General features: G+C 36.4%; 1 protein-coding gene across 6 annotated transcripts in view; it reads right to left on the reverse strand.

The window, feature by feature from the left end:
* Window positions 1–11,678: 11,678 nt before the first annotated feature.
* GHR (growth hormone receptor) overlaps window positions 11,679–26,325 on the reverse strand; it is a 265,472-nt gene continuing 250,825 nt past the window's right edge. For all 6 annotated transcript variants that reach the window (XM_074207497.1, XM_074207500.1, XM_074207501.1 and 3 more), the window contains 4 exons: window positions 25,381–25,561; window positions 22,283–22,373; window positions 16,641–16,710; window positions 11,679–14,867 (listed from right to left, as the gene is read on the reverse strand). In XM_074207497.1, coding sequence (XP_074063598.1) covers window positions 13,896–14,867; window positions 16,641–16,710; window positions 22,283–22,373; window positions 25,381–25,561 — 1,314 coding nt within the window. In that variant the 3' untranslated portion in view covers window positions 11,679–13,895. The remainder of the gene's footprint in view (window positions 14,868–16,640; window positions 16,711–22,282; window positions 22,374–25,380; window positions 25,562–26,325) is intronic.

Below are 26,325 nucleotides of genomic sequence, written 5' to 3' on the forward strand. Positions count from 1 at the left end.
CCAACTTACCTCAGGAGGAGCACAAACAAGTGACTGACTCATCATACTGTGATGTACTGCATCAATAGTGGAGGGCCGAGGAAAGGTATTCAGTCTTTGTTGGTCCTTGGGTCTCTCTGATAGCCCAGCCCTGCTAGGACTGTGGAGCTAGAAGCCAGCACTCTTGGGAGGGCTCTAATTTAGTTCTGAGGAGCTACATAAAATAAGAATGTGGAGATCTTGGCTCAGATTGTCCAAAAGTGAGTGAACACAGAGTGTGAAGGCTGAAGCTCAGTGGAGAGGGAATTGTTTTTTTTTTTTTAATTTATTTTTTTATTTAAAGCAATGAGGTTAAGTGGCTTTCCCAAGGTCACACAGCTAGGCAATTATTAAGTGTCTGAGGCTGGATTTGAATTCAGGTCCTCCTGACTCTAGGGCTGGTGCTCTATCCATTGCGCCACCTAGCTGCCCCAGGAATTGTCTTGTTAAAGGCAGAACTGGACAAAAATATACAAAAATACATACATATCCTATATGTTTAAACATGCAAGTGCTTGCAAGATGATAATTGGGAAGTTTTCTTTCAAAGGAAACTTTCAAAGGAAAGGGAGGAGTCTTTCAGTACCAGTTCTCAAATTATACTACAAACTAGTAATTATTTAAAATTATTTAGTATTAATTAAAATAGTTAACATAACATACAGAGGCAAACATACACTGTGATATAGTTTTTAAATTTTTTTATTTAAGGCAGTAGGGTTAAGTGACTTGACCAAGGTCACACATCTAGGCAATTATTAAAAGTCTGAGGTCATATTTGAACTCAGACTCTCCTGACTCCAGGGCTATTGCTCTATCCACTGTGCCACTTAGCTGCCCCAGTAACATAGTTTTCAATTTCTCCAAATGCCAACTATTTTGGTGATGATTCATCATTTGGCAAAAATTTGCTAAGAAACTAGAAAGAAATTTGGCAGAAAATGGATATAGGCTAACATCTTACACATTTATTGGTAAAACATACCAATAAAAATTTTAAATTGATAGAGACTTAGGCATAGAAGATGACATCATAATCAAATTAGAGGAACAAGGAAAGAGTTGTTCTTTAGATCTAAGAATAAGGGAACTTTGATTAAACAAATGATAGAGAGGGTCACAGTAAACAAAATGGACAATGCTGATTATATAAAATTTGAAGGTTTTACACAAACATATAATGTGCTTAAAATTAGAAAGTTAAACAAGCAAATGAAAATTTGCATAAAATTTCTGTGATAAAGATCTCATGTCCAAGTTATATAAGAAATTGATTCAAATTTCAGTCAGTTCATCAATAAACTTTTATTAAGTGCCTACTGTGTCCTGGGCTGAGGGATATAAAGAAAGGCAAAAGACATTCCCATCTCTCAAGGAGCTCACAAATCTAATGGGTCAAGAAAATACATAAAAAGAAAAATAAAAAGTGGGAGCGGGGAAAGTATCCTGCACAGCAGTCATTATGGAGAAGTCCAGAGCAGAGCAATCAAGGGGGAAATGAAGAGATGGATCATCTGGACACCATCTTTATATGGAAGTTATTGTTTTTCCAATTACATGTAAAGACAATTTTCAACACTCAAGATTATTTTTGAGTTCCAAATTAATTTGCCTTTTCCCTTTCTACGATGGTAAACAATTTGTTATAGGTTATACACAAACAATTGTGGAAAACATTGCTCTATTAATCATGTTTATTCATACAAGTTTTTTCAAGGACTGAGGAGAATTTCAAGAAAGGGTCTATTTTCCCCCCAACTATTCCTCCCAATGCCTGTGTATTAAAAGAAATTGTTTTATACTTTTCTTGTTTCTTTACCCAAATGTTTCCAGTTACCTGAATTTTATCTCAATCATAAAGAGACAAAGATCTGTAGATAGATAAAGATAAATATAAAATGCAAAAAAGGCAGAGAACCAACTGGGGACTTGAAGTAATTGTGATTGTATTCCTAACATTTTGTTTAAATATAAAATCTCTAAAGTAGGACAGGAGACTGCCATGTAGGCCCTGAGTATTATTATTATATTGCTCTCAAGCTTAAAATGAGCTAATTATTATAAAAGAGTATGTTATATATAAAGATATATATAATTCAACATATGTGTGTGTGTGTGTGTATAAGAGGAATTATTGTATGAAGCACTTTGCCCAATGTATCAGAACATTTAGGGTCTCATAGGTACATTATATTTATTGGTATTAAAGTGTGCTTGGAGTAGCTGTTCAAAGTGCTAGATCTGAGCACGTTTACAAGGGGCATCTGAAGTTTAAGCAACTGCATTCAAGAATAGGCTTGAGGGGTGGCTAGGTGGCATAGTGGATAAAGCACCGGCCCTGGAGTCAGGAGTACCTGAGTTCAAATCCGGCCTCACACACTTAATAATTACCTAGCTGTGTGGCCTTAGGCAAGCCACTTAACCCTGTTTGCCTTGAAAAAACCTTAAAAAAAAGAATAGGCTTGACTATTCCAGTCTCTTTTCAGTCTTTTCTTCTGGTGCTCTCTGAGATGCCACTCCTAAAATTACCTTGTACCTGTATACATGTTTTATAGGAGAAGGAAATGGCAAATCAGTCTTACTTTCTTTGCCAAGAAAACCCCATAGACAGTCCTGATATTATGGTCTAGGGTCATGAAGAATGAGACATGACTGAATAGCTGATTGTGTTGTTTGTCCTTCATTGTTGAAGAAAACCATGGCATCAGAGAATGATACCATGACATGCATGTGAATTGGATTTGAATGAGGGGGCTGTGCTAAGTCACCAACCTCACTTTCTCCCCCCAGAGCCATCTGGGTTCAGTGGTCAGATATGGATCAGGATGACTGGAGATGGTCCTGGAAATGAGACAATTCAGGTTAAGTGACTTGCCCAAGGTCACACAGCTAGGCAAAGTCAAGTGTCTGAGGCTAGATTTGAACTCGGCACCTTTTGACTTTTAGGGCCAATGTTCTATCCACTGCACTAAGTACCCATACAACTAACAAACAAACAACAACAACAATATAAACAACATACATATTGGCTTTCTCAATTTAATAGATATATATTAAGTGCTTGCTGTACACAAAGCCCTATGTTAAGCTGGTGAAATAAAGACAAAAAAGGAAACATTCTGCTAGGAGAGCATTGGCATCTGGCCGACAGAGCCCCAGTCTTTGGCACATAGTAGGGACTTAGTAATGTTTGTTGAGTTGAATTTAATCAAGACACATAAAATGAATGCAAGTCCTTTGTGTTCACAAAGTTCTTTGTAATTGTAAATTCATTTGTTATTTCTTGTTTTATTAGTGGAAGGAAGGGTAGGAAAGGATAGGAAAGAAGGGTATATTGGGTAAATAGGATGTGAAAATTAGAGGATAGCTTTCCCTTTGATTATCTCTAGCTTATCTTGGTTATACCTTGATTGTAGGTGGTAGTTAAAAAGTTAGCTTCTGGGGTGGCTAGGTGGTGCAGTGGATAGAGTGGCTCTAGTCAGGAGTACTTGAGTTCAAATCTGGCTTCTAGCTGTGAGACGTTGGGAAAGCCACTTAATCCCATTTGCATTGCAAAAACATAAAAAAAATTCACCTTCCCCATTAGTCTGTGCATTCCTTGAGAGAAGGGACTTCTTTTTGCCTTTATTCATTTCCTCAACAATTTTTAATAACTGATTGGGTGACTGCTCTGAGATGCCCAGAGAATCATTGGCATCACTTTTCTCAATATCACCTTTCTATGTTATAGCTCAGTCCAATATTTTCTTTCTCTTTTTGCTGGAGGGGTTCCACTCCTTTCTCTCTGGAGCCAGATCTTCAAATTCTCTCTTTGGTTCTGACTTGCTTCCATTTTCCTAAAAATTCCTTAGGGTATGACCAAGACTCCTGCCCAATGAGAACAGTCTTCTGACTTATTGAATCAATGAAGGTTCATTTCCACCATGTGGTAAAGTTATATAGCAAGAGGAGATTGGGAATAAAAACAGATTTCCTAGGTTTGAAACTTTGACTAAGGTTGATTCTATTTATCTTCACCTGGAACAAATTGTGCACTTTAAAAAAATAAAACAGAATACAAGCACCTCTTTATGAAATCTCTGTGAATATGTGTGTGTGTGTATGTGTGTGTGCTGTGCATGAGTGTATATAAATGGGTAAGCCATGCAAGGTAGTTTCATTCCCGGGGATTTGTTAACTGTGCTATGATTGAAAGAAAGTAAAAGAGAGTAATGACAATAATGTCTTCAGAAGTCATAGAGAGCAAGTACTGTGAGAACTCAAAGAACAGATCACTTTTAACTAGAGGCATCAAAGAAGGTTTGGTAGGGGAGTTAGTAGTTGAACTGACCTTGATTTCCATTAACATCGAAAAAATTGTTGTGTTTAGAAATATGAAATTATATGTGATTTGGTAGGTTTCAGGATTAGAAAGTACAAGTAGAAGCTTTCAGGATGCAGAGGTTCAGAGATATAAAAATATGGCATAGAAAGAAAAGCATTAGATATGGAACAATGTCTTCAGTTCAAGTCCTGTCTTTGGCATTTCCTATTTATGTGACCTTAGTTACTTAATTTCCCTTAGTCTTTGTTTTCTCATCTCTAAAATAGGAATGGTCATTTCTACATTCATTATCACATAGAAAAGTTGTGAAGAAAGTCTTTGAAAATCTTAAAATGCTATATATCAGCTTTATTTATCATAAATAATTTTGCTAATAGTAACTGTGATGTGTTATTTTCTTTTTATAGCTGCTATTTTACTCTTAATGACACATATTTATTTATTTTATTAATGATATATATCACATTCATTTGTTTTATGTTTTTGCAAGGCAAATGGGATTAAGTGGCTTGCCCAAGACCACACAGCTAGGCAAATATTAAGTGTCTGAGGTTGGATTTGAACTCAGGTACTCCTGACTCCAGGGCTGGCACTCTATCCACTGTGCCATCCAGCCCCCCCCCCCCCAATCACATTCATTTGTGAACATCCTTTCCCTACCTACTGGATTTCTTCTTGTACTAAAGATTTAAAAAGAAATTTTAAAAGTTTAATAAAGCTAAGTAAAATATCAATTACATTAGAAGGTATGTATGTTACACTTCTATACTCTCCGGAACTGTCATCTAATGTGCTATTGAACCCTAAGCAATCCTGGCCCTGCCACCCATCCTTTCAGTATATTCTTAGAATTTTCAGATCTTTTCATTTGGTGTCCAGCTGAACTCTGTATCTGTCATCTTTCCCAGTGAGAGTGTAAGATTCTTAGAGCAGGGACTGTCTCACTTTTCCTATTTGTATCTTTAGTATTAGCACAGAAATTGGCACCTAGTCAATCTTTTTACTAAGTATTTTTCATTCATTCATTCATTCATTCATTCATTCATCCATCCATTCATTCATTCATCTATTGTTTCACACTTATTCAAGGAAAACTAAGCAAATTATGGAACATAAATGTAAAAAAAATAACTGCATCATAAGAAATGTAAATATGAAGAATTTGGAGAAACTTGTGTGAACAAATGTAATGAATGAGGAATGAGGCATGACAAGAAAAAAATATGATAGTTACAATAATATAAACAGGAAGAATAATTAAACAAAAAAGAATCTGAAGGCTATTAATCACAGTGACCAAATTTGACCCTGTAGTCTTAGGAAAAGAAGACCCTGTAGGAGAATGGGTGAGGAGGAGAGGGTAAGGGTTGAAAATGGGGGAAGAAGGAAGGAGGCTTTTGTTCTAGTAGTGGGAGGGAGGTCTCCTGATGAATGCTCCTTTGGGTGAAGAGATGATCTGTAAAGGGAGATGGGAACCCTTATGCTGGGTGGGGTGCCTTGTGCCTCAGGAGGGAGGGAGCAACTGGCATTAAGGGAATGAGAGGATATGGGACTTAGGGAAGAGATTTTGAGGCAATTGGAAAAGAAGATAACAAGGGGGAGGTTATAAAAGAGTGAAGGAGGAGCAGCTAAATGATACAGGGGATAGAGCACCCTTAGAAACTTGACACTAGCTGTGAGACCCAGGGCAAGTCACTGAACTCCGACTGCCTCACCCCCCCCCCCCCAAAAAAAAAACAAACCCAAACCAAAAAAACAAAACAAAACGAGGATAGGTTGCATAAAGGTTCTATCATGGGACAGTCCTCTCTGTCTCCTGAATGTCATTGCCATTGTTCTGGCTTCAAAATAATTAACGTTTGATAACTATTTTGAATAATATCTCATTTTTTATTAGTTCTTATATTTTGTTATCATTGTTCAGAAATACTAACAATATGTGTATTTATTTAGTATCTTGCTACTGTATAGGAGCTATTGTCTCCTAGTTTTTTGGCTGATTCTCTGAGATTTCTTAACCAAACAAAATAATCTACAAATAGGAATAATTTCATCTTATCGCTTAATACTAATGTTAACATTTTAATTGGATTTATTTTGGTGTGGCATGCCATATTCTGTAGTCTGTTTAAGTTCCTTTTCTTTCATTAATAAGTTACCTTGAAGTCCAAATGAAAAATTAACCGGAGATCTAGAAACCCAAATGACAATGTTCACATAAATTTTTAAATACCCTTATTCCAATGTTACCAAACAAATTTCAATATTTATTCTGAAAGAGAAGGTAATTTTCATTGAGCAGATATCTAACAGTACCCAACAGAGTATCTAAGAAGAATTCAGAGTTATGAAACTCTACTACTTTAGGAAAATGTTCCCAGCAGTCTGTGCAGGAATTTTATATTTTTCCTACAAACTTTAAGACTTCTATGAAAAGAGCATTTTCAGGAACACCATTTTATGGCATGGTAGCCATAGATTCAACTTGTCCATAATTTCAGAATAATCCTGGGTATGTTGAAGCTGCGCCTGGGTCTTTGAGACTCTCACAGAGATATACTAAGTCCTCCTCTGGCTTTAGGCTACATGTACTCCCCCAGTTTTGTCTGTAGATAGGGTAAAAAAAAACCCAAATAAAAAGAATTAATTATAATATAACTACTATATTAAAGAGATAAGAGAACTTCTGAGCTAACAGTGGCCCAAATTTTAAATGACATGACAATAATGCCTGAGAGCAGAAAAGCCTACTTTTCCCTTGTTTTCTATCATGTCCCTTGATACCACTGTACAATCCTCTGTTGGCCTCTGAAGATTTTGTTTCTTTGCTTTGTTTTCCCTGCTGGAAAACATAAACCAGTATTCCCCCAAAGGCTCTGGAATATGTCCCAGGATCAATTTTTGGAGCTGCTTCCAAAGACTCTGTTTCTGTCCTTTGTTAATTTCCCTTACCTGAAGGTGCTCATTAAGAATGCTTAAGCGGGGACAAGAAGGTATCGAGTCTTAGGAGCTCTCTGATAAAACTCATCAGCTAAGGACTCTAACTAAACTTTCGAGAGACAGAACCCACAAAGGGACCAAGTGAGGCAGTTCTACTCAAGGTAACCTGGAAAAGAGCAGAAAGGCTCTGCTCCCCGGGGTCGGAGAGGCGGCCCGCCAGAGCCAAAGAACCTCAGCCTCCTGGAGGCAGCCCCAGGGCGCTGGGGGTCTCAGCTCACAGCAGCGGGGGAGTCTCCTGAGCTGCACCCCGAGGAGCACCGGGCACAAAGTGGGGGAACAGCGGGGGGCGGGGAGACCTCTGCCAGAGCAAGCAGGTGGAGCCCAGCCCTCAGGGCACACAGCAAGCAGCATCTTCTTTCCCCAGCCCTGATCCAGGAAACAGAAGCAGGTGGAGCCGGTAAGCAGGAGCCCCCAGGGTATGAGCCCATTGAGCTGAGGGAGGGGAGTGAAGAGAGACTGCAGAGCTCTGTCCTCTGCCCCTGAAACAGGACTCTGGGACTCTGACCACATTCAGATCCTGACCACAGTCTAGGCCCCCCCATAGAACAGCAGCTCCTCCACATCAGCCCCTTGGCAGAGGAGGGCACTTATGGTCATCCACAGACCAGGAAGGAGGACAGAACCTCACACACTGAGACCCTTGTGGGAGTGTCCCAAAAGCTCAAGAAACACCCCAAACCAGGCCCAGGCTGGGAAAATGAGCAAGCAGAGAAACAAAAAGAAGACTATTGAGAAATATTTTGCAAATGACCCCAAGAAGGACCAAAATACTCAATCTGAAGATGAGGAAGCACAAGCTCCTGCATCTAAAGACTCCAAGAAAAACAGAAATTGGGCTCAGGCTATGATAGAGCTCAAAAAGGACTTTGAAAATCAAATGAGGGAGTTGGAAGAAAAACTGGGAAAAGAAAGGAGAGAGATGCAGGAAAAACATGAAAATGAAGTCAGCAGCTTAGTCAAGGAAATCCAAAAAAATGCTGAAGAAAATAGCATGCTAAAAACCAGCTTAGGTCAAATGGATAGAACAGTTCAAAAAGTTATTGAGGAGAAGAATACTTTAAAAAGCAGAATGGGGCAGATGGAAAAAGAGATAAGAAAACTCTCTGAGGAGAACAAATCCTTCAGACAAAGAATAGAATTCAGGGAGATTGATGAATTTACCAGAAATCAGGAATCAATACTTCAAAACCAAAAAAAAATGAAAAATTAGAAGAAAATGTGAAATATCTCATTGAAAAAACAACTGATATGGAAAACAGACTTAGGAAAGATAATTTGAAAATTATTGGAATACCTGAAAGTCATGATCAGGAAAAGAGCCTTGACATCATTTTCAAAGAATTACTACAGGAAAATTGCCCTGATATTCTAGAAGCAGAGGGCAAAATAGAAATGGAGAGAATCCACCAATCCCCCCGAGAAAGAGATCCCAAAAAACCAACCCCTAGGAATATTATAGCCAAGTTCCAGAACTACCAAGTCAAAGAGAAAATATTACAAGCAGCCAGAAGGACACAGTTCAAATATCGTGGAGCTGCAGTCAGGATCACACAGGACTTAGCAGCAGCTACATTGGAAGCTCGTAGGGCTTGGAATACAATATACTGGAAGGCAGAAGAGCTTAAAATGCAGCCAAGAATGAGCTACCCAGCAAGGCTGAATGTCCTCTTCCAGGGAAAAAGATGGAGTTTCAATGAACCAGGGGGATTTCAAATGTTCCTTTTGGAATGGCCAGAGCTGAACCGAAGGTTTGATCTTCAGATACAGGACTCAGGTGAAGCATGGAGATTAGAGGAGGGGGAAATATGAGGGACTTAATGAGGATGAACTGCATGTATTCCTGCATAGAAAAATGACACTGATAATACTCATATGAACCTTCTCAGTTAATAGAGCAGGTAGAGGGAGCTTTTATAGTTGAAACACAGGAGAAAGCTGAATTCGAAGATAAAATATGGTGTAAAAAATGGAGTCAATAGAAAAAAAAAGGGAAATGGAATGGGAGAAAGAAAAAGGAGAGGGGGAATAGTCCAAGATATTTCACATAAGATTTTTTTTTATTACAATGAGTTATTGCAATGATATGGAAGGGGGGAGGCAAGGGGGAATGAGGGAACTTTTGCTCTCATCAGAGATTGCTAGGAGAGGAAACAGCAAATATACTCAATGGGGTATAGACATCTGGAGTAAGAAGGAGAGGGGAGCAGGGGAAGGGGTGGGGATGTGAATAAAGGAGGAGAGGATGGACCATGGGGGGAGAGTGGTCAGATATAACACATTTTCTTTTTTACTTCTTGCAAGGGGCTGGGATTGGAAGGCCTGTCCAGGACCATAGGGCCAGGTGGATTCTGCGCCTAAGGGGTGGTATGCGGGCTCAGGGCTTCTTGGCCCCAGGACCAGGGATCTGTCTGCTGTGCCACTCAGCGACCCTACAGCAGAGTCAGAGTGAAAGGAGAGAGAAAATAGAGTACATGGTAGTGGAGAAATAAGAAAGGAGGGAGTTGTGATCAGCAATGGCAATGGTGGAAAAATATGGAAATAACTTTTGTGATGGACTTATCATAAAGAATGAGATCCACCCATGACAGAGTTGTTGGTGTTGGAACAAAGACTCAAGCACATTTTTTGTCATTATTATTTGGGGGAGGGTGCAGGGCAAGTGGGGCTGGGTGGCCTGTCTGGGGCCACATAGTGGGGTGATCTTTGGGTGTATGGGGCCGGATTCGGACCCAGGTGCTCCTGGCTCAAGGGCCAATGCTCTGTCTGCCACCCAGCCACCCCTACTATTATTACTATTTTATTTTATTTTGGGTCTTTTTTTTTCTTTCTTTCTTTTTTTTTGTTTTTTGCAGGGCAGTGGGGATCAGGTGGCTTGCATGTCACAGGGCTGGGTGATTGTTGGGTTTGCGAGGCTGGATATGGACTCGGGTGCTCGTGGCTCCAGGGCTGCTGCTTTGTCCATTGCGCCACCTGGCCATACCTACAATTATTACTATTATTTTTTTTATTTTAATTTTTTTCTCTCCCCTTTACTTTTTTTGCCCAAGCAAGTCTATCTATATTCATGGGGGAGGAGGGGTATTTTGTTTACTTGTAAACAAGAATATTTTATTAATGTAAAAAAACATTTGTACAAAATGAGAATAAAAAATAAATAAAAAAAAAGAATGCTTAAGCCGGGGGGGGGGGGGGGGGGCTAGGTGGCGTAGTGGATAAAGCACTGACCCTGGAGTCAGGAGTACCTGGGTTCAAATCTGGTCTCAGACACTTAATAATTACCTAGCTGTGTGGCCTTGGGCAAGCCACTTAACCCCATTTGCCTTGCAAAAAACCTAAAAAATAAAAATAAAATAAAAAAAAGAATGCTTAAGGGGGCAGCTAGTTGGTGCAGTGGATAGAGCACCGGCCTTGGAGTCAGGAGTACCTGGGTTCAAATCTGACCTCAGACACTTACTAATTACCTAGCCGTGTGCCCTTGGGCAAGTCACTTAACCCCATTGCCTTGAGAAATCTAACAAAAAAAAAGAATGCTTAAGGAATAGGTAATTTTTAGGGTTTGCTATTTGAAAGTCACAGGATTCTCAGTTCCTGAACAAATACTCAAGATCTTAAAATTATGTTTAGAAGAATAGTCTTTATCTCATTTCAGAAAATGCATAAAACAAAAAAGGATTCAAAGAAGCCCATTTTTAAGTAACTAGCTTCCAATTAGACATGGGGTATTTTGTGTGATGTATTTTTTTAAAGGAGATAAAGCTCCTGACTGGTGGGGAGAATTTTAAACACAACCTAATGTGGTTAAGGGGTGCTTAAGGGGTGAAGTTGGCTTGAGTTTCTTGGGAAAGAAACACATGTATGTTTTCAACTTACTTTTCAAGAGAGAGTAAAAAGACTTTGGAAGCTGCAGACATATAGCAAAGACTGGCTTTTCAATATGTCTCTAATTTCTAGCTTTTCTCCTTCGAGAGTTCAGAAATTTTTTTCTTGGATGAGGTTGGAGTTTCTGACTTGATTTGAACTAGATCTATCTCACTTCCATCAAACAGCTTATTCCCTTTTAAGTATTTTCTTTATGCAGGTGAGGCCTTGTTGGAGTTCTCAAATCAAATTTTGTAGGGATGCTGACTTAGTCTAACCATGGCCTTGTTCTGGTTGGACTAAGATACCCTAGCATAAGCCAATACTCCTCCCTTCCCTGGACTTATTTTAGCTTTTACACTGACCCAACTTGGCCCAAATTCAAGATGGCAAACTCTTCTTACAGAATCAGAAATCTGCAGTACATAATCAATCATAAATTTTTTTATGTTGGCATCTGATAACAAAAAAACACATCTTCAAGGATCCAGGAAAATAAATTTATTAAACTTTGAAGGGAAAAAATCCACAGACATAAAGAAGTTAAATATAAACCGAAAGACACAACTATTCATACTGGTGAATAATGGCTTGTATAACCAGTAAAGTACCAAAATAACATTCTGAGCTTGATTGAGGTATTTTTTAACTATTTTTGGCTATAGAAACTTTGCCAGCCTATTTGAGTATAGTAAGAGACTTCTTCCAAAAACATATGTAGCTTTAATTGAATTAGTGTTACATTTATGAAATCTTACATGAAACTAAATAATGGAGCTGTTAGAAAACTGCAGTAGCAAGTTAGCAGAAGATCTAATAAACACTTACTACAAAGTCACATGCTGGACTTTCCAAACCCAGTTCCAGCAACTGGCTGCAGTTCTTGCAGGAAAAGAGGGATTGAAAGTCCCTGATGATGATGTTCACGTCTTAAAGATGCCTGTGCTAAATGGGCAAATTCCACTGATGGAGAAGTTAAAATTCAAAGTTCCATCTGTCTTATTTCATCTATTGGTGCTGTATCAAATGAAGTCCATTCTCTCACCTAGATAATATTTTTCCTCTTGAATAATGTACTTTTTAGATAACTTTCCTCACATCTACCAAGGACAACAATATTTATTCAGGGACTGATTATGTGGTTTGTGAATTATATAGATCCTCCCCTTTTCTTTTTCTTTCCTATTGCCTGCTTTTACAGCTGTCTCATTCTTCCCTAACATTTTCTTTGAGGGGATCCTAGAGGAAAAACTAAGAGAGATGAAGTTGAGAGCAGATAATTTTACAATACACAAGAAGCCCTAAGAAAAAAGTTTGGCATGGGAGAAAAGTTACTGATTTTGGTTTGTGGGATTTTGTAGTCTCTAAAAATCTCATTTATTTTAGTTACTCTTGTCCCTGAATATCCTGAAAGATGGAGGCTATCTATGGGTAAAGGGGGAAAAAAGCAAAACAAAACAAAACAAAAACAAAACAAAACAAAACAAAACAAAACAAAACAAAACAAAACAAAACCAAGTTTCCCGAACAGCATTGCCCCCTGTTTCCTGTTCACTTCATTTCATCCGGTTTCAACTTACAAAATGCTTCATGTACCTCATCCCCAACTTGTGAAACAATGGGAAAAAAAATCAGACCCTATATGTAAAGATATAGATGCCTAGGCTACAGTGCTCATTTTTGGATCCTCCCATGGGCTCAAAATTGCTCAAGGTGCAACTGCAGTATTTAAATGTTCTGTCAAACAAATGTCTGCTATAATTTTTACTCCTCTTGATAACTTACTAACATGGGCATGAACCAGAATATGGTGGTGATTGGATTCTTTGCTCTTACTGTTTTGTACAACTTAAAGTTTGCCTGAAAACTTAAAAATGTATAAGTACACTGAAAAAAAACCTTATGGTAAGATGAATATGATCTAATAAAGTAAGTCACTATAATCATTTTAGAATTATCTAAGTATTCTTTTTTGGAGGTATAAAAATGTCCCTATAAAAAACTAACCTTTTGTTATTTTATTTCATTTTTGCTTCTTATTTTTGCTGCAATGACCAAAAACTGAAATCAGCTTTGGTAAAATTGCAACGAATACATTCTTTAGATGGATCAGCATAAATTACAGTACACATTGTGTACCGTAATGTAAAACAACCGTGCTTTAAGTTTAGAATATTAAAATATCTTTATCAATTTGTATGTCAAAATAAATGTTTTACTTACCCAAACTACTTCTGCCTTCCTGTTTATATTTTATTTAGTTCTTCCAATTACCGATTTAAAAACAACAACAACAAACAACTCAGTGTATGGTATGATTTGCATTAAATTCTCCTGAACTGCAAAACCACCTGATTTTAGCTTTTTCAAAAAGCATGATTTACTATACATTAAAAACATAGTCATTCAATGTTTAGTATCACAAAAATCAACACCCACAATAACAAGACAATCACTGCTACTCAATGGTCTTGGAGAGACAATGCTTTAAAATATTTACAATTCACAATAGGAAAGAGTCTGATTAACGCTTGTGTGTTTGTGTATGTTTATCATGTTTCAACATTTCAGGAAAAAAAAGCGCTTAAAGAACCGCCAAAGAAAAAATATTTAAACATTGTTTTGGTTTAAGCGGACTAGCCCAAGCCATCTTTAAGCCATTAAATATATATGCGCAAGGTAAACGAAAGAGAGGCTAGGGCATGATCTTGTTCAGTTGGTCTGTGCTTACATAGCCACACGAAGTGAGGAATTCTTTCTCAGACACAGGCAAAGCGGTGGCATTGAGTACGAGGCCCTGGGGAGACTGTACTATGTGAATGGAGGTATAGTCGGGCACGGGCATTTCAGAACTGGAAGGTCCTCCCGCTATTCCAGAACTCACAGCAGTAGTGGTAAGGCTTTCTGTGGTGATGTAAACGTCTTCCTGGCTAAAGCTCGGCTCCACCCGGGGCTCTGGCTCAACATGAGGGGCCGTGGAAACACATTTTTTCGCGTCTGCCTCGCAGAAGTAGGTATTGTCCATGATGAAGTTTGCTTGGCACAGTGAGGCCACTTCTGGATGCCCGGCACACTGTGATATCCCTGCCTTATTTTTCTGCCCCGGTGAAAGAACAACACTGCCTGCGGGAGTAATGTCGCTCACTTGGGCATAGAAGTCAATATTTGCCAGTGAACTCTGGTTGCTCAGCTGAGGATGGACCGGCGGGCCGCTTGACTCAATTCCACTCATCAGGAGTGGTTTGGGCTTGCTACCTTCCGAAAGAATGACGCCGTTGGGTGGATGAGGAGTCGGGGGATCACAAGTAGAAGGTGACCCATCATTCTTCTGGTCAAGGCCCAAGAGATCTGCTTTCCCTTTCATCCTTTGTGACTGAGCAATGTCCGAAGTCCCATCGCAAGAATCGCTGGTGCTCAGATCAGTCTCCAGAATGTCTGGCTCATAACAGCTTGTTCGTCCAGAGTCATCATCCTTTGCCCCAAGGTAATTCAGGGATTTCTGGTGGTCGCTGCTGAGGAGTCTGTCTGTGTCGGATTCTTCTGTTTTTTCATCAGGGTCGTCAATGTCCAGCTCAATGAACTCTACCCAAGAATCATCATTGTAGAACTGAGGCTTATAGCTGTCATGGCTGGCTAAGATTGTGTTTACCTCTTCTAATTTTCCTTTCTATAGAAATGAAGAAAAACAAAATACTGTGAGGAGAGGTTCAGTTTGATCGTATAGTTTATCAAGTAACCTTTATGCAGGGAATAACAAAAACAATATCTACCAAATAAATTATGCCAATAACAAGAGTGCCCTGTGTCATAAAATATTCAAATACATTCAATATCTAAGACTTCATCAGCACAAAATCTTTCTTTTTTTCTGTAAGGCATTATAAGTGATTATTATATTATAAATCATTATTATAAATGATGAAAATTATAACCCATCTTTGACTTAGTAGATAAGTCTTAGGAAGCTCCCTGAGACACAGCCAGTTTGAGTAAGCTGAGGTACGATTTGAAATCAGATCTTCACATTGCCTCCATAATAAAACAAATACATATGTAAGAGGGAGGACTACATAATAAAGGTTCAATTCCATGATCATGTTTGGTGATTCTCCTTTTAGATTAAATGATTTGAAATGAAGGGATTCTGCTCTCTCTTTGAGCTTCAAAACATTGGAAGGGGTACCAGAGGGGTCTGGGAGCTGAAGTCCATGCCAGAGTTTGTAAAAGAAATTGAATTTAGTAGTGAACCAAAATCTTTGATGATCTACTTGCACTGAGTATGGTAGTAGATAGCAACTAGTCCCTCTACCATGCCTATGTTGTATTCAAAAGTGAATATGATGGTGGTGGTTGGGGTGTGTGAATGGTTGTAGCAACTACTTTAAGTTTGAGTCAGTTCACTCATACATTTAATCTAAGGAAATGGGGGTTTGGGAACTAACTAGCATCTTGAGATTTGTAGTTCAGAGGTTATAATATACACATGTATATATATGTATACATACATATATACATATATACATATCATCGGTGCTTTCTGAAAATGTGACTGGATTTCAGATGGAAAACCATCAACATCTTATCCTGCTTCAGGGATGGGATACTTTCTGAGCTTTTCCCTGTTTCAAAACTCTTGTGTCTGACAGAAGTAATGGACTTTTCTCATGATTACTTACAGGTAAAGTCAGCCTTTGTCCTAACTGATGAAAGCCCATTTGCATGTTTAGGGTTGCTATATGAGATTTCATTAATGCTTCTTGGTTCTAAATTATTTGTTCTTTTTCATATCAGAATTATGAATTGGGTTCTTTTTGCCCACTTAGGGAAACCATGGAGAGGATCTTTTATTAAAATGCTATTAAGAAGCACTGAGCAATTCCCAAAGATGCATAACTATCATTATTTTGCTATGTTCTAATTTATTTTATTACATATGATACTTGGAATATCTTTCAAATCCTGGAAGAATTATATCTCTCCAATAGGTAAAAAGATATAATACTTATCCTTTGGGCTCTGCCTCACTTCCCCATCAATATCACATATGTCTTTTCCATTAGATTATCTTGTAGTTTCTTTATATATATAAATTTAAATATATATTATATGTTTATATACTTGTATATATCTGTGTTGTCTCCTCACATAAAATGGGAACTGCTGAGAGGTAGGGACTATTTCATGTTTGTCTTTGTATTGATTGATATCATGATCATCATGAGATTTATTTTCAAAATATTTCAAATCATTTCTGTCATTTAATTAATATAATGAGGAATTTCATATTTTAAAGTTTCTCACTTTGGGAAGAAAGAAACCCCAAATTACTGTGAAACAGGTGTCCTAGACAAGAATGCTCAGAGTAACCTGCCATCTTTAATCTGTTCCCTTTCTCAGAACTAGCCACAGGTCAAAAAAGTCAAAAAAGTTAAGTCATTACCTTGAGAAGATCTGGATCAATTCCTTTAATTTTTGGAACTGGAACTGGGGGCAGAATCAGCAGCTTGATCCTTACAAAAAAATAAACATTAATAGTATTATTTTAAAAGTATATGTTTCATTCTTTCGAAGGGTAGTAAATATAATATTATTTTTATTCTAGAAATGTCATCACCAAGACAGGGAAGTCAGAAGAGAAAATGGTAGAGAAGAAAGTTGCCAGGAACTGAGAATTTAAGTGAGTTTTCCAAAGTTACAAGTGTATATGTATGAGTGAGTAATATGTATGAGAAGGACTTGAACCCAGGTGTTTGGCTCCTAGATCAGTCCTCTATACATTAGGTTAGGGATTTTTAAACTTGTTTAAAAATGTTTAAAAATGTTTTTAAATGATATTTCAATATAATTGATTTCCTTTATAATCATATATTTTATCTTGTACATTTAAAAACATAATTTTGGGAAGGGGTCCATATGGTTCAATAGACTGCCAAAAGATCTATGATATAAAAAAGATGAAGAATTCCCTGTTCTAGGACATGCCACCCCCTAATAGAGTTGTTTTATTGGTTCTGCCCCCTGCCAGAGTTGTTTTATGGGTTCATTTAAAAGGTATGGAAAGTAACTATTCCTATCTTGGCAGAAGAAATAACTGATCAAACACTGTGACCATTCCAGGGCTTGGCTGTAGCTTGGAATACATCAGAGTAAAAAGCTTCAATGAGAAAATCATTCTCAGAATGTTCTCACCTGCTTTTTCTGGGTGGTCCTTATTTGCTTTGAGTCAAGTCTCCAGGGTGCTGACTCAGTAGGTTAACCACCAACTTTCAAATGGGAATAAGATGCAGAAGCATGTCTTAAAACATCCTGTTGATTCTGTATCCCTCAAAGGCTATTTCTTTTATTTGACTTCTTTCCCCAAACACAGAACTGTAGAGTGACAATATTACCAAATATCCTAGAACAGCTAGTAATGCTTCACAATGCCATGTACCCATCCTTTTTCAAAGAAAAGACCCTCAGACTGAGGGACAAGATGACTGGGTTCAAGTCCAGATTCTTTCACTTCTTAGATGTGTGACATTGAGAAAGTTTCTATTTCTCTTGCTCTTTCATCTGTGAAATTTTCACACTATTTACCTGCCTAAGTCATGGTGTGAGAAATTTATACTGTGAACCATAACACTTTATAGAAATGTGATTTGTGGTTTATCATTGTTATTCTATGAGAATGATGTTAATTGATTGTCAGTGGTTTAGGCATGTGCTACAACAGATTTTCCATCAGTGAATTTTGCTAATCTATCAATTTTTCTCTCTTGAGTTGGGTTCCTGAAACCTTGTTTGTAAGGTCTGCGACCAGGGGTATTATATGTGGCTATGGAATGAGTTAGAAATCATTGTTTTGGAACCTATGATGCTGACTTAGAAACAGACACCAATGATAAGAACTAGCCACAATATGAAGTGCAATTGGAAAGCTTAGTTATCTGAGTAAATAGAATGGTATATTATAGATAATTCCCAATTGTAAATATCACTTGGGCATAACATGGAAAAGCAATTTTTTTTTTGCAAGGCAAATGGGGTTAAGTGGCTTGCCCAAGGCCACACAGCTAGGTAATTATTAAGTGTCTGAGACCGGATTTGAACCCAGGTACTCCTGACTCCAGGGCCGGTGCTTTATCCACTATGCCACCTAGCTGCCCCCTTGAAAAGTAATTTTTTTGCTTACATTTCAATTTGTTCTGGGTGATCTGGGAACTTGCAAAACTTTAAGCAAAATAATAAAACTACTTCAAAGATGTGGGTATACTGAAGAGATCTGATCATCTAACTTTGTCATTCTGTCCCCTTATCTGTCCCTTCCAATTGTTCCACTGTTTTCCACTGGCATGCTGGGAATGTTGGGCACAGACAATATCATCTCTTGCATTGATACAAATGATCTATTTATCCAATAATGATAATATTTAAAATAAAAAAGTTATAAAAGACACATTTAAATGTTTTTCACTATTTTTTTCATATAATCTAGGAGATAGTATATAATAATAAAATTGCTCCCAAGTTTCAAGCTCAACTGTTCTAGGGTTGAAGACTCAGTTTTACTGCTAAGCTTTTCACATTGATAGAATCAGGAAGTGAGTCCCTAGAAACCAGGAGGGAGGGCTGTATTCCAAAATACTAATTCCCATCCTTATTAGTTATAACTGTGCAAAGACACTGAGAGTCTCTGAGTCTCTGTTTCCTCCTGTGTGAAATGGAGATGAACAGTTTTTGCAGTCATTGCCATACAGAGTAGTTGGGAGGATATACATAATATTCATGTAAAGTATCTGGTAAATCCTAGAGCACTATGTTAAAGTCAGCTGTTATTATAAATACATATAGAGGGAAAGTTCCAGCAAGAGCATGTGTACACAGTTTTAACTATATTATTATCATTGGATTATGGATGAAGCTATTGTAGGGAAAATTATTTTCTGTGAATTTGATAGATCATATTTTTTTCTTGGGGCATGGGATAATCTAGTTTTTTAATTGAGAGGGCTGTTAGTTGACTTGTGTAGTTTTATGTAAAGACAAGCTATTGGCTCAAATGAATTTTTAGATTTTTTTTGTCAAGCAATCTTTATGATTCTATATACCTCAATTAAAAATTTAATTAGGTTACTGTTATTTTCAGAGTACTTTATTGAGTTTTGGAGGAACAAAGAAGTCCTGTATTATGTGAAGTTTTCTTTCACTTTCACAGATATTTTCTGACACACTATTTCCTGTTTCTATTAGAATATGGCAATTAGAAGACATTTTCTGTATGTGAGGATCCTGTCAATGATGAAGATGTGGGAGACAGATGCTTTTTACAAGAAGATATGAAAGTTAAAAAAACACTTTTCTATAATATGTTTGGTTAATTTGAGTACTGAGAAAGTTTGGGGTCCAATAAATATGGTTTTAAAAAGTGATAAAAAAGGTCATTTTTTTTGGTAAAAGATTCCATTTCTCCCTTACAATTCAAATTTATATATTTTTTTCCTTAGGTTTTTTCCAAGGCAAGTGGGGTTAAGTGGCTTGCCCAAGGCCACACAGCTAGGTAATTATTAAATGTCTGAGACCAGATTTGAACCAAGGTACTCCTGACTCCAGGGCTGGTGCTTTATCCACTGCGCCACCTAGCCGCCCCTCTCCCTTACAATTCTAAGATGAAGCTTACTGAGTTTCTTTAACATTATTTATTAGGTGGATCTTATTCTTTCCTTCCACTTAATGGTGATTAATTAATTCCAGACAAATTCAATAACATATGCCATAATTCATTTGGCTTTTACAATGTTTCCTGATGATCTGCAGCTAAGAGCAAATTATTGTACCTATAATACTTGAATATAAAGGAACATCGCTGTGAAAAACAAAAGATATGAAGAATACAGAGAAGCATAGGAAGATTTAAATGATTTGTTGCAAAGTAGTTAGCAGAGCAAGGAACATAATATATATGCATATATATATATAATGGCTCTAATACTGTAAATGTAAAGATAACAAAATAATCAAATTTGAAGTCTATGCAACTATAATGATTGAACTTGACCCTGAAGAAGAATTATGAGTTTCTCTGTTCTTTTCAGAGATAAAGGATTATGGTCATGAACATTGGATGTTAAAATATCAAGTTCAGTTGAAATATTGATTAGTTTTACTGATTTTTTTCTTTTTTTTTTTTCCTTCTTTTTGTTACTAGAGAAGACTTTTTGGGTTGGAGAGGAAACAAATATATTTAAACATTTACATGGTATTAAAACAAAAGACATCAATAAAACAAGTTTTAAAAGAATTACCTTACTTTATAGTAAGCTACTCTGCCCATGTGTATCAATTCCATTTAAATTAACTTTATCCTAACTAGATCATTAACTATACCCACTGAAGTATTGAAATGGTACATAATTTGACTTTTATCTAAAGTATTTTAAATTATCGACATTACTTCAAAGCTCCCACCTGCAACTAAAAAATAGATTTGTAATTTTCCCTCAACAATCTTGAAAGTGTTACCATCCTCTTAATTATAGGCATCATTGGATATAGAAAATGGAAATGTTTATGAAAAGTATATTAAATGAAACATTGCATATTCCAACTTATTTTTTTCCACCAAATTATATCACAAAATCAGAGATATATCCCCAAGGAAACTATCATATCATGTTTTTAAATGAAGAATCTTGGCATAGTAGAGATTGTATAGTCTGGCAGTCTTTCTTTGCATTCTGGGAATTACATACTATAACTGTGATTCACTTTTAGAGAGCTTGGAAGCTGTACTTTCTCTTTAAAAACACTAGAAATAATAGCAAACACCATCGAACTATGAATAAACCAAACTTAAAACATAACTACTTTGTATCATGATGGTAGAAGGAATTCATGCTTATAGTTTTAGTCAGCTTACTTTGGGCAGGATCAGGATTTGAATACTGGAGCACATTCTGGTGCTAGCAGTGGAAGCAATATAATACAAGAACTCCACAAAATGCAAAGCTCTTGGTGATGTCTAATAATCTTTGATTCTACTATATAGTCTCTGTAATAAACTTCTACATTCTTTATTGAGTTACTCGTACCAAGAGGTATTCAGGCCAGGATTGTAAAATCTTTTTTTTTTTGTTTTTGTTTTTGCAAGGCAATGGAGTTAAGTGACTTGCCAAGGTCACATAGCTAGGTAATTATTAAGTATCTGAGGTCACATTTGAACTCAGGTTCACCTGACTCCAGGGCCAGTGCTCTGCACGACTTAGCTGCTCCATGAACATAGAATCTTAAATCTAAAAAAGACCTTGGAGATCACTAATTCAATGTCTTTATTTTACAGATGCCAAAAATGAAGCCTGTAAAAGTTAAGTGACTTCTTCAAGGTCACATAGTCATGGCATAGAGGAAGAAGAACCCAAGTATCTTGAATTCTAATCCATATTTTTAAGATTTTGAAGTAGATATATGAAAGAGCACATAAGGAGAAGTATGTCATTGTGACAAAATGATTTAAGTCTAAATACCATTTTACCTGAAATTTCAAGAATATTAAGGCTAAATTTTTTTTAAATTAGTTTGATTTTGCTTTAAATCTCTTCTTCCCTTTTTACATATTTAAGCACAAGATCAGATCAGGTGAGAACTCATTGATAGCCTGGTGGTTTATCTGGACAGTCATACCTTTATATGATTTTGTGGTATAATTTTATTATTTTGTTTGAACTAGAATGAATATTTGGAAAAAGAGTACAGGACCTGAAGCCAAGAAGTAAGCAGTCAAGACTTTAAAAAAAAAGTAAGCATCAAGACTTTATAGGTAGAGACAAACCAGTGCGTGGGTATATAATGCATAATTCTTAAAGAATTTACAGCTGTGATTGATGGAGTATAAACCAGTAAACTACCAGTGGTATATGGAGCAGATCAAATTTGGAATGAATATGAAACTAAGCACCAAGTTATACTGGACTTTGTTTTTCATTTTCACTTACAATTTTGGGGGAAATCTATTAAGAAACATAGATAGGATAAGGAATGGAAACCTAATAGCTCCATTGACAAAAAAAACCCCCAACCTTTTAAAGAAGGCTATTTCAAACCTACCTTTGTTGCTTAGAAAGTATGAATACAAATAACACCACTGTCAGCCCAAATATTCCAAAAATAATAATCAAGAACCATGGAAAGTGGAAATCTGAAAATGCAAAATAAAAATTCACTCATACAAAGGTTTGAGTCTTTGAAGGGAAATCTATAGCTAATGCCTTCCTTCTGGCATTGAATAATCCCCAGTTCTTATTCCCCTAGTGAAGTCAGGAGCCATTTTATCTGGAAACTGAGTGAGAGTATGAACATTGCTGCTGTTCCAAAACAATATCTCTGCACACTAATAATAATAATAATAATAATAATAATAATAATAATAATAAATAACAATAGCAACAACAATAATAATGATGATAATAATAATAATAATAATGATAGCTAACATTTATATAGTGCTTACTATGTACCATTGCTACACTCTTTATAATTATTACCTCATTTGATGATTATAACCACCCTCTAAAAATAGCTGTTTATTTTACAGAGGGGAAACTGAGGTACTGGCTAAGTGACTTCACCAAGGTCACACAGCTAGTCAGTTTCTGAGACAGGATTTGAGCTCATGTCTTCCTGACTCTAGGTCTAGCTGTCCACTTCCTCAAAATCATTTCAAGTTTTACTCATACAACATAAAAATTATTTTGTTCCTTTATAAAAATAAGTGATTGAAGTAATTTCATAGATTTTTGGCATTTATTTTTCAAACTCTGGCCCAAATGGAACCAGTTTAAGGTAAAAACAATTTCTTAGAGGTTCTCAATAATTTTTAAGAGAGTAATGGGGTCTAGTCTCTAACTCTATATAGGATCAATACTTTAATTCTTCAAAAACTGGAGATTTTGCTGGTGTGTGTAGTCTCTCCTTTGTAATACTTCTGTGACTTTGTAGATGGTTTTTGGAAGTTGTGGCAGAAAAATTCATCACTCTTTTGATGAATATTTTCAAGTTTATACAAATCTTCTGAAAACAGACATACTGTTTATGGCTTCCAATTGCTAGTGCCTTTGCCCCTGAGATTAACTGAGTTTATCTGTTTGTGTGTGTATATCAAATAGAAATTATATATATATATATACATATATATGTATATGTATGTGTGTGTGTGTATTTGTGGGTGTGGCACACACACACACACACACACACACACACACACACATATATATATATATATATATATATATAAAATATATGCCTTATTTGAACTCTCACTGTTATTTCCTTGTCTCCTCCATTAGAATATAAGCTCCTTGAGGGCAGGAACTATTTTTACTTCAATGACTCTAGAACATAGTACAACTGCAACCTAGTAAAATCTACGGGAGTTTGTACTCTTGGCATAGTCTTTGAAAATATTGAGTCAGCTACTATGATGGAACTTTGGAAGACTATAGATACCATATGTGGGATAAAAATTTTATTACATTTAGTATTCAAATACTACTAAAATAAGTGGGTCATAGGCTAGGGTTTAGAATAAGTTTTGTTACAAAGATTTTTTTCACTTTAATGGCATTTTTGAAATGGGCTTTCATTTGCATATCACATATGAAAGTAGACAGTTAACTTCTCTATAGCCTGCAGAATGTCAATTGAAATATTTCCTAAATGTCATCATTAATCTGAAGACTTTCCAGGTAGCTAAAAACCAATTTCATTTTAAAAGATCTTTAAAGATGGAAACTACATGGTTTATCTTAAAATCTAAGTAATAATAATAATAATAATAATAGTTAACACTTACATAGATATTTAAGGGTTGCAGTTGCCTTATAAATATTAACTGACTTGTTCAACAAATTGCCATTAAGAAATTCTTCCTTTACTATAGAAATAAGGTAAATCCTCCATACTTCTAAGTTAACCTATACCTTCTTTAATCCACCACGGAAACAGACTATAGTTAATGGCTTTTGGAATGATGACTAGCCACACAATACTACCATTTGACGTTTGAAGAACACAAAACATGCCCCTGTTTTAGAATAGCTACTCACTTGTCAACAATGTATTATTTATCCTGGCTTGTCTTCAATGCATTACTTTAATAGTTTGTTGCTTCTCTTTTTCCCCCCTTCCCTCCTTCCCATGCCCTTTTCATTCTATTATTCACTGGAGGAAAAATAGTACTTTTCTGTTGACCTATAAGAGTTCCAGAGGCTCTGATTTGTTTAGAACCCAAGTGATATTTTAGGAAGCATTTTTTAAAAGGCAAAACTCTCAATAATCACTTCTGGATGCAATGACCCCTGTTGAACCTCATAATTTCAATTGCCAAGTAGGCAGCAGGAAAATCGTTTCCTGATTTTATTTCAATAGATGAGGAAATTAAGACTCATAAAAGCTAAATGACATGCTTAAGTTCACGTGTAGTAAATGGAAGATCTAGGATCCAAATCTAGACCCCTTTGATTTCAAATCAAATTTTTAAAAACAGGATGCAATATTGTCTCAACTCTCACTGGAGTCCTCTTTTCTTTTCTGAAAAAAAAAAAACAAACCTCTCAGGCTTTATCTTTTCAAGTTTTTAAGTGTTGTCTTTTGCTCATTTTTTGACCCTCCTAACAATTTCCTCTCTGTGTTTCACATTTTTTTAAGAACTGGAGCTTAGAACTGGTCATAGTATTTAAGTAAGGGTGTGAACAAAACTGAGGAAAATAGGACAATTTTTGGATGAATCCTTCATGTTATATTTCTATTGATTTATTTGACCCATACTCCTGACTCTGGAGTCTTAAAGCATCTGAAACTGATAAAGAATTCTCATCCCATCCCAGTATGGGCTAGTTAGAAATTAGAGGAAAACCATATTGGTGACCTTAAGCTGAGAAACCTTCTCTGCAAGAAACATTTTCTGATCCTCATATCCAACTATCCATAAAGATCTAGAATTTAATCTCTTCCCCTGGTGTTTGGATAGCCAAGAAGGAAATAATCTGTAAGTCAATTCCCCTTCCTTTTCACCTAAGGAGATCTGCCTTGAACAGAAAGGAAAGAGGCATTTTCATCCTTATAATCTAGGCTCTAATATTCTCTGCTCTTGGTTAACAAAGAAATGAATAGCATGTGTAGACAAATACCATATTGGTTTTCATTACCATTGATTTTCTCTTCACATTCATTTGTAACAAGGCTCATCTGGGGAAATGATACATAAAGGATTTCACTGAACTCCCCAAATTTATCCGAGGTACGTTGTCTGGATCTGACTCGGATTTCATATTCTCTACCCAACCTCAAAGAGTATACTGGAACAGATGTGGAGCGGATGAGTTCCATCTACAAAGACAAAACCATCACCAATCATTTTTGTGGTTAAAAAAAAAGCTGGGAAGGACTGATACATGATGGTAAACTAGAAACTTCTCAGAAAAAATGTCAGGGATAATCATGCAATGACATTTGCTTCATGTTACATAGAACATATCATCTAGAAAAGTTTTGAACAGGTAATGCATGTTTTAAGTTCTATATATATATATGATTATATTGGAATTACCTTACAAAATTATTAATATTGCTTCCAACTAGAATAGCTTGTTACTTAAAAATCCCATGGTAAGGCTTTTGCTAAAGCAAAGAATTCTCCTGAAAGGTGTTATGACTTTTGTGTAAATTTCAGCATTTTTAGATCAGATTTTCTGTAAGCACAGGTACATCTCTATTTGAGTTTTTGATGTATCAGTCAGGTAAGGTAGTCATTGAATGCCTATTAGTTGCTAGCAGAGCCCTGAAAAAGACTCTTTTGGAGCTGCCACCCTTTAAAGTTTGTCTGTATCAGAGATATGGGGCATATAAATTAGAATTCTATGTCCATATGTAAAAACCATACCAACATACAGAGTTTAGAACTGCAGAGGGGATATTGGAACTCAAGGAAATTACAAAGAACCCTGAACCACAGACCTAGAAAGGACTTTCAGATAAGGTCATTGTATGGTTAACTTTACTTAATTATTTTACTTTATTAATGAGAACTCTCTTGGGCAGAGGTAATCTAGAAATGTTTTTAATGTAACAACAAAATATGTTAACAAAACTTA

The sequence above is a fragment of the Macrotis lagotis genome, chromosome X (genome assembly GCF_037893015.1).
Source record: "Macrotis lagotis isolate mMagLag1 chromosome X, bilby.v1.9.chrom.fasta, whole genome shotgun sequence".
Lineage (NCBI taxonomy): Eukaryota > Metazoa > Chordata > Mammalia > Peramelemorphia > Peramelidae > Macrotis > Macrotis lagotis.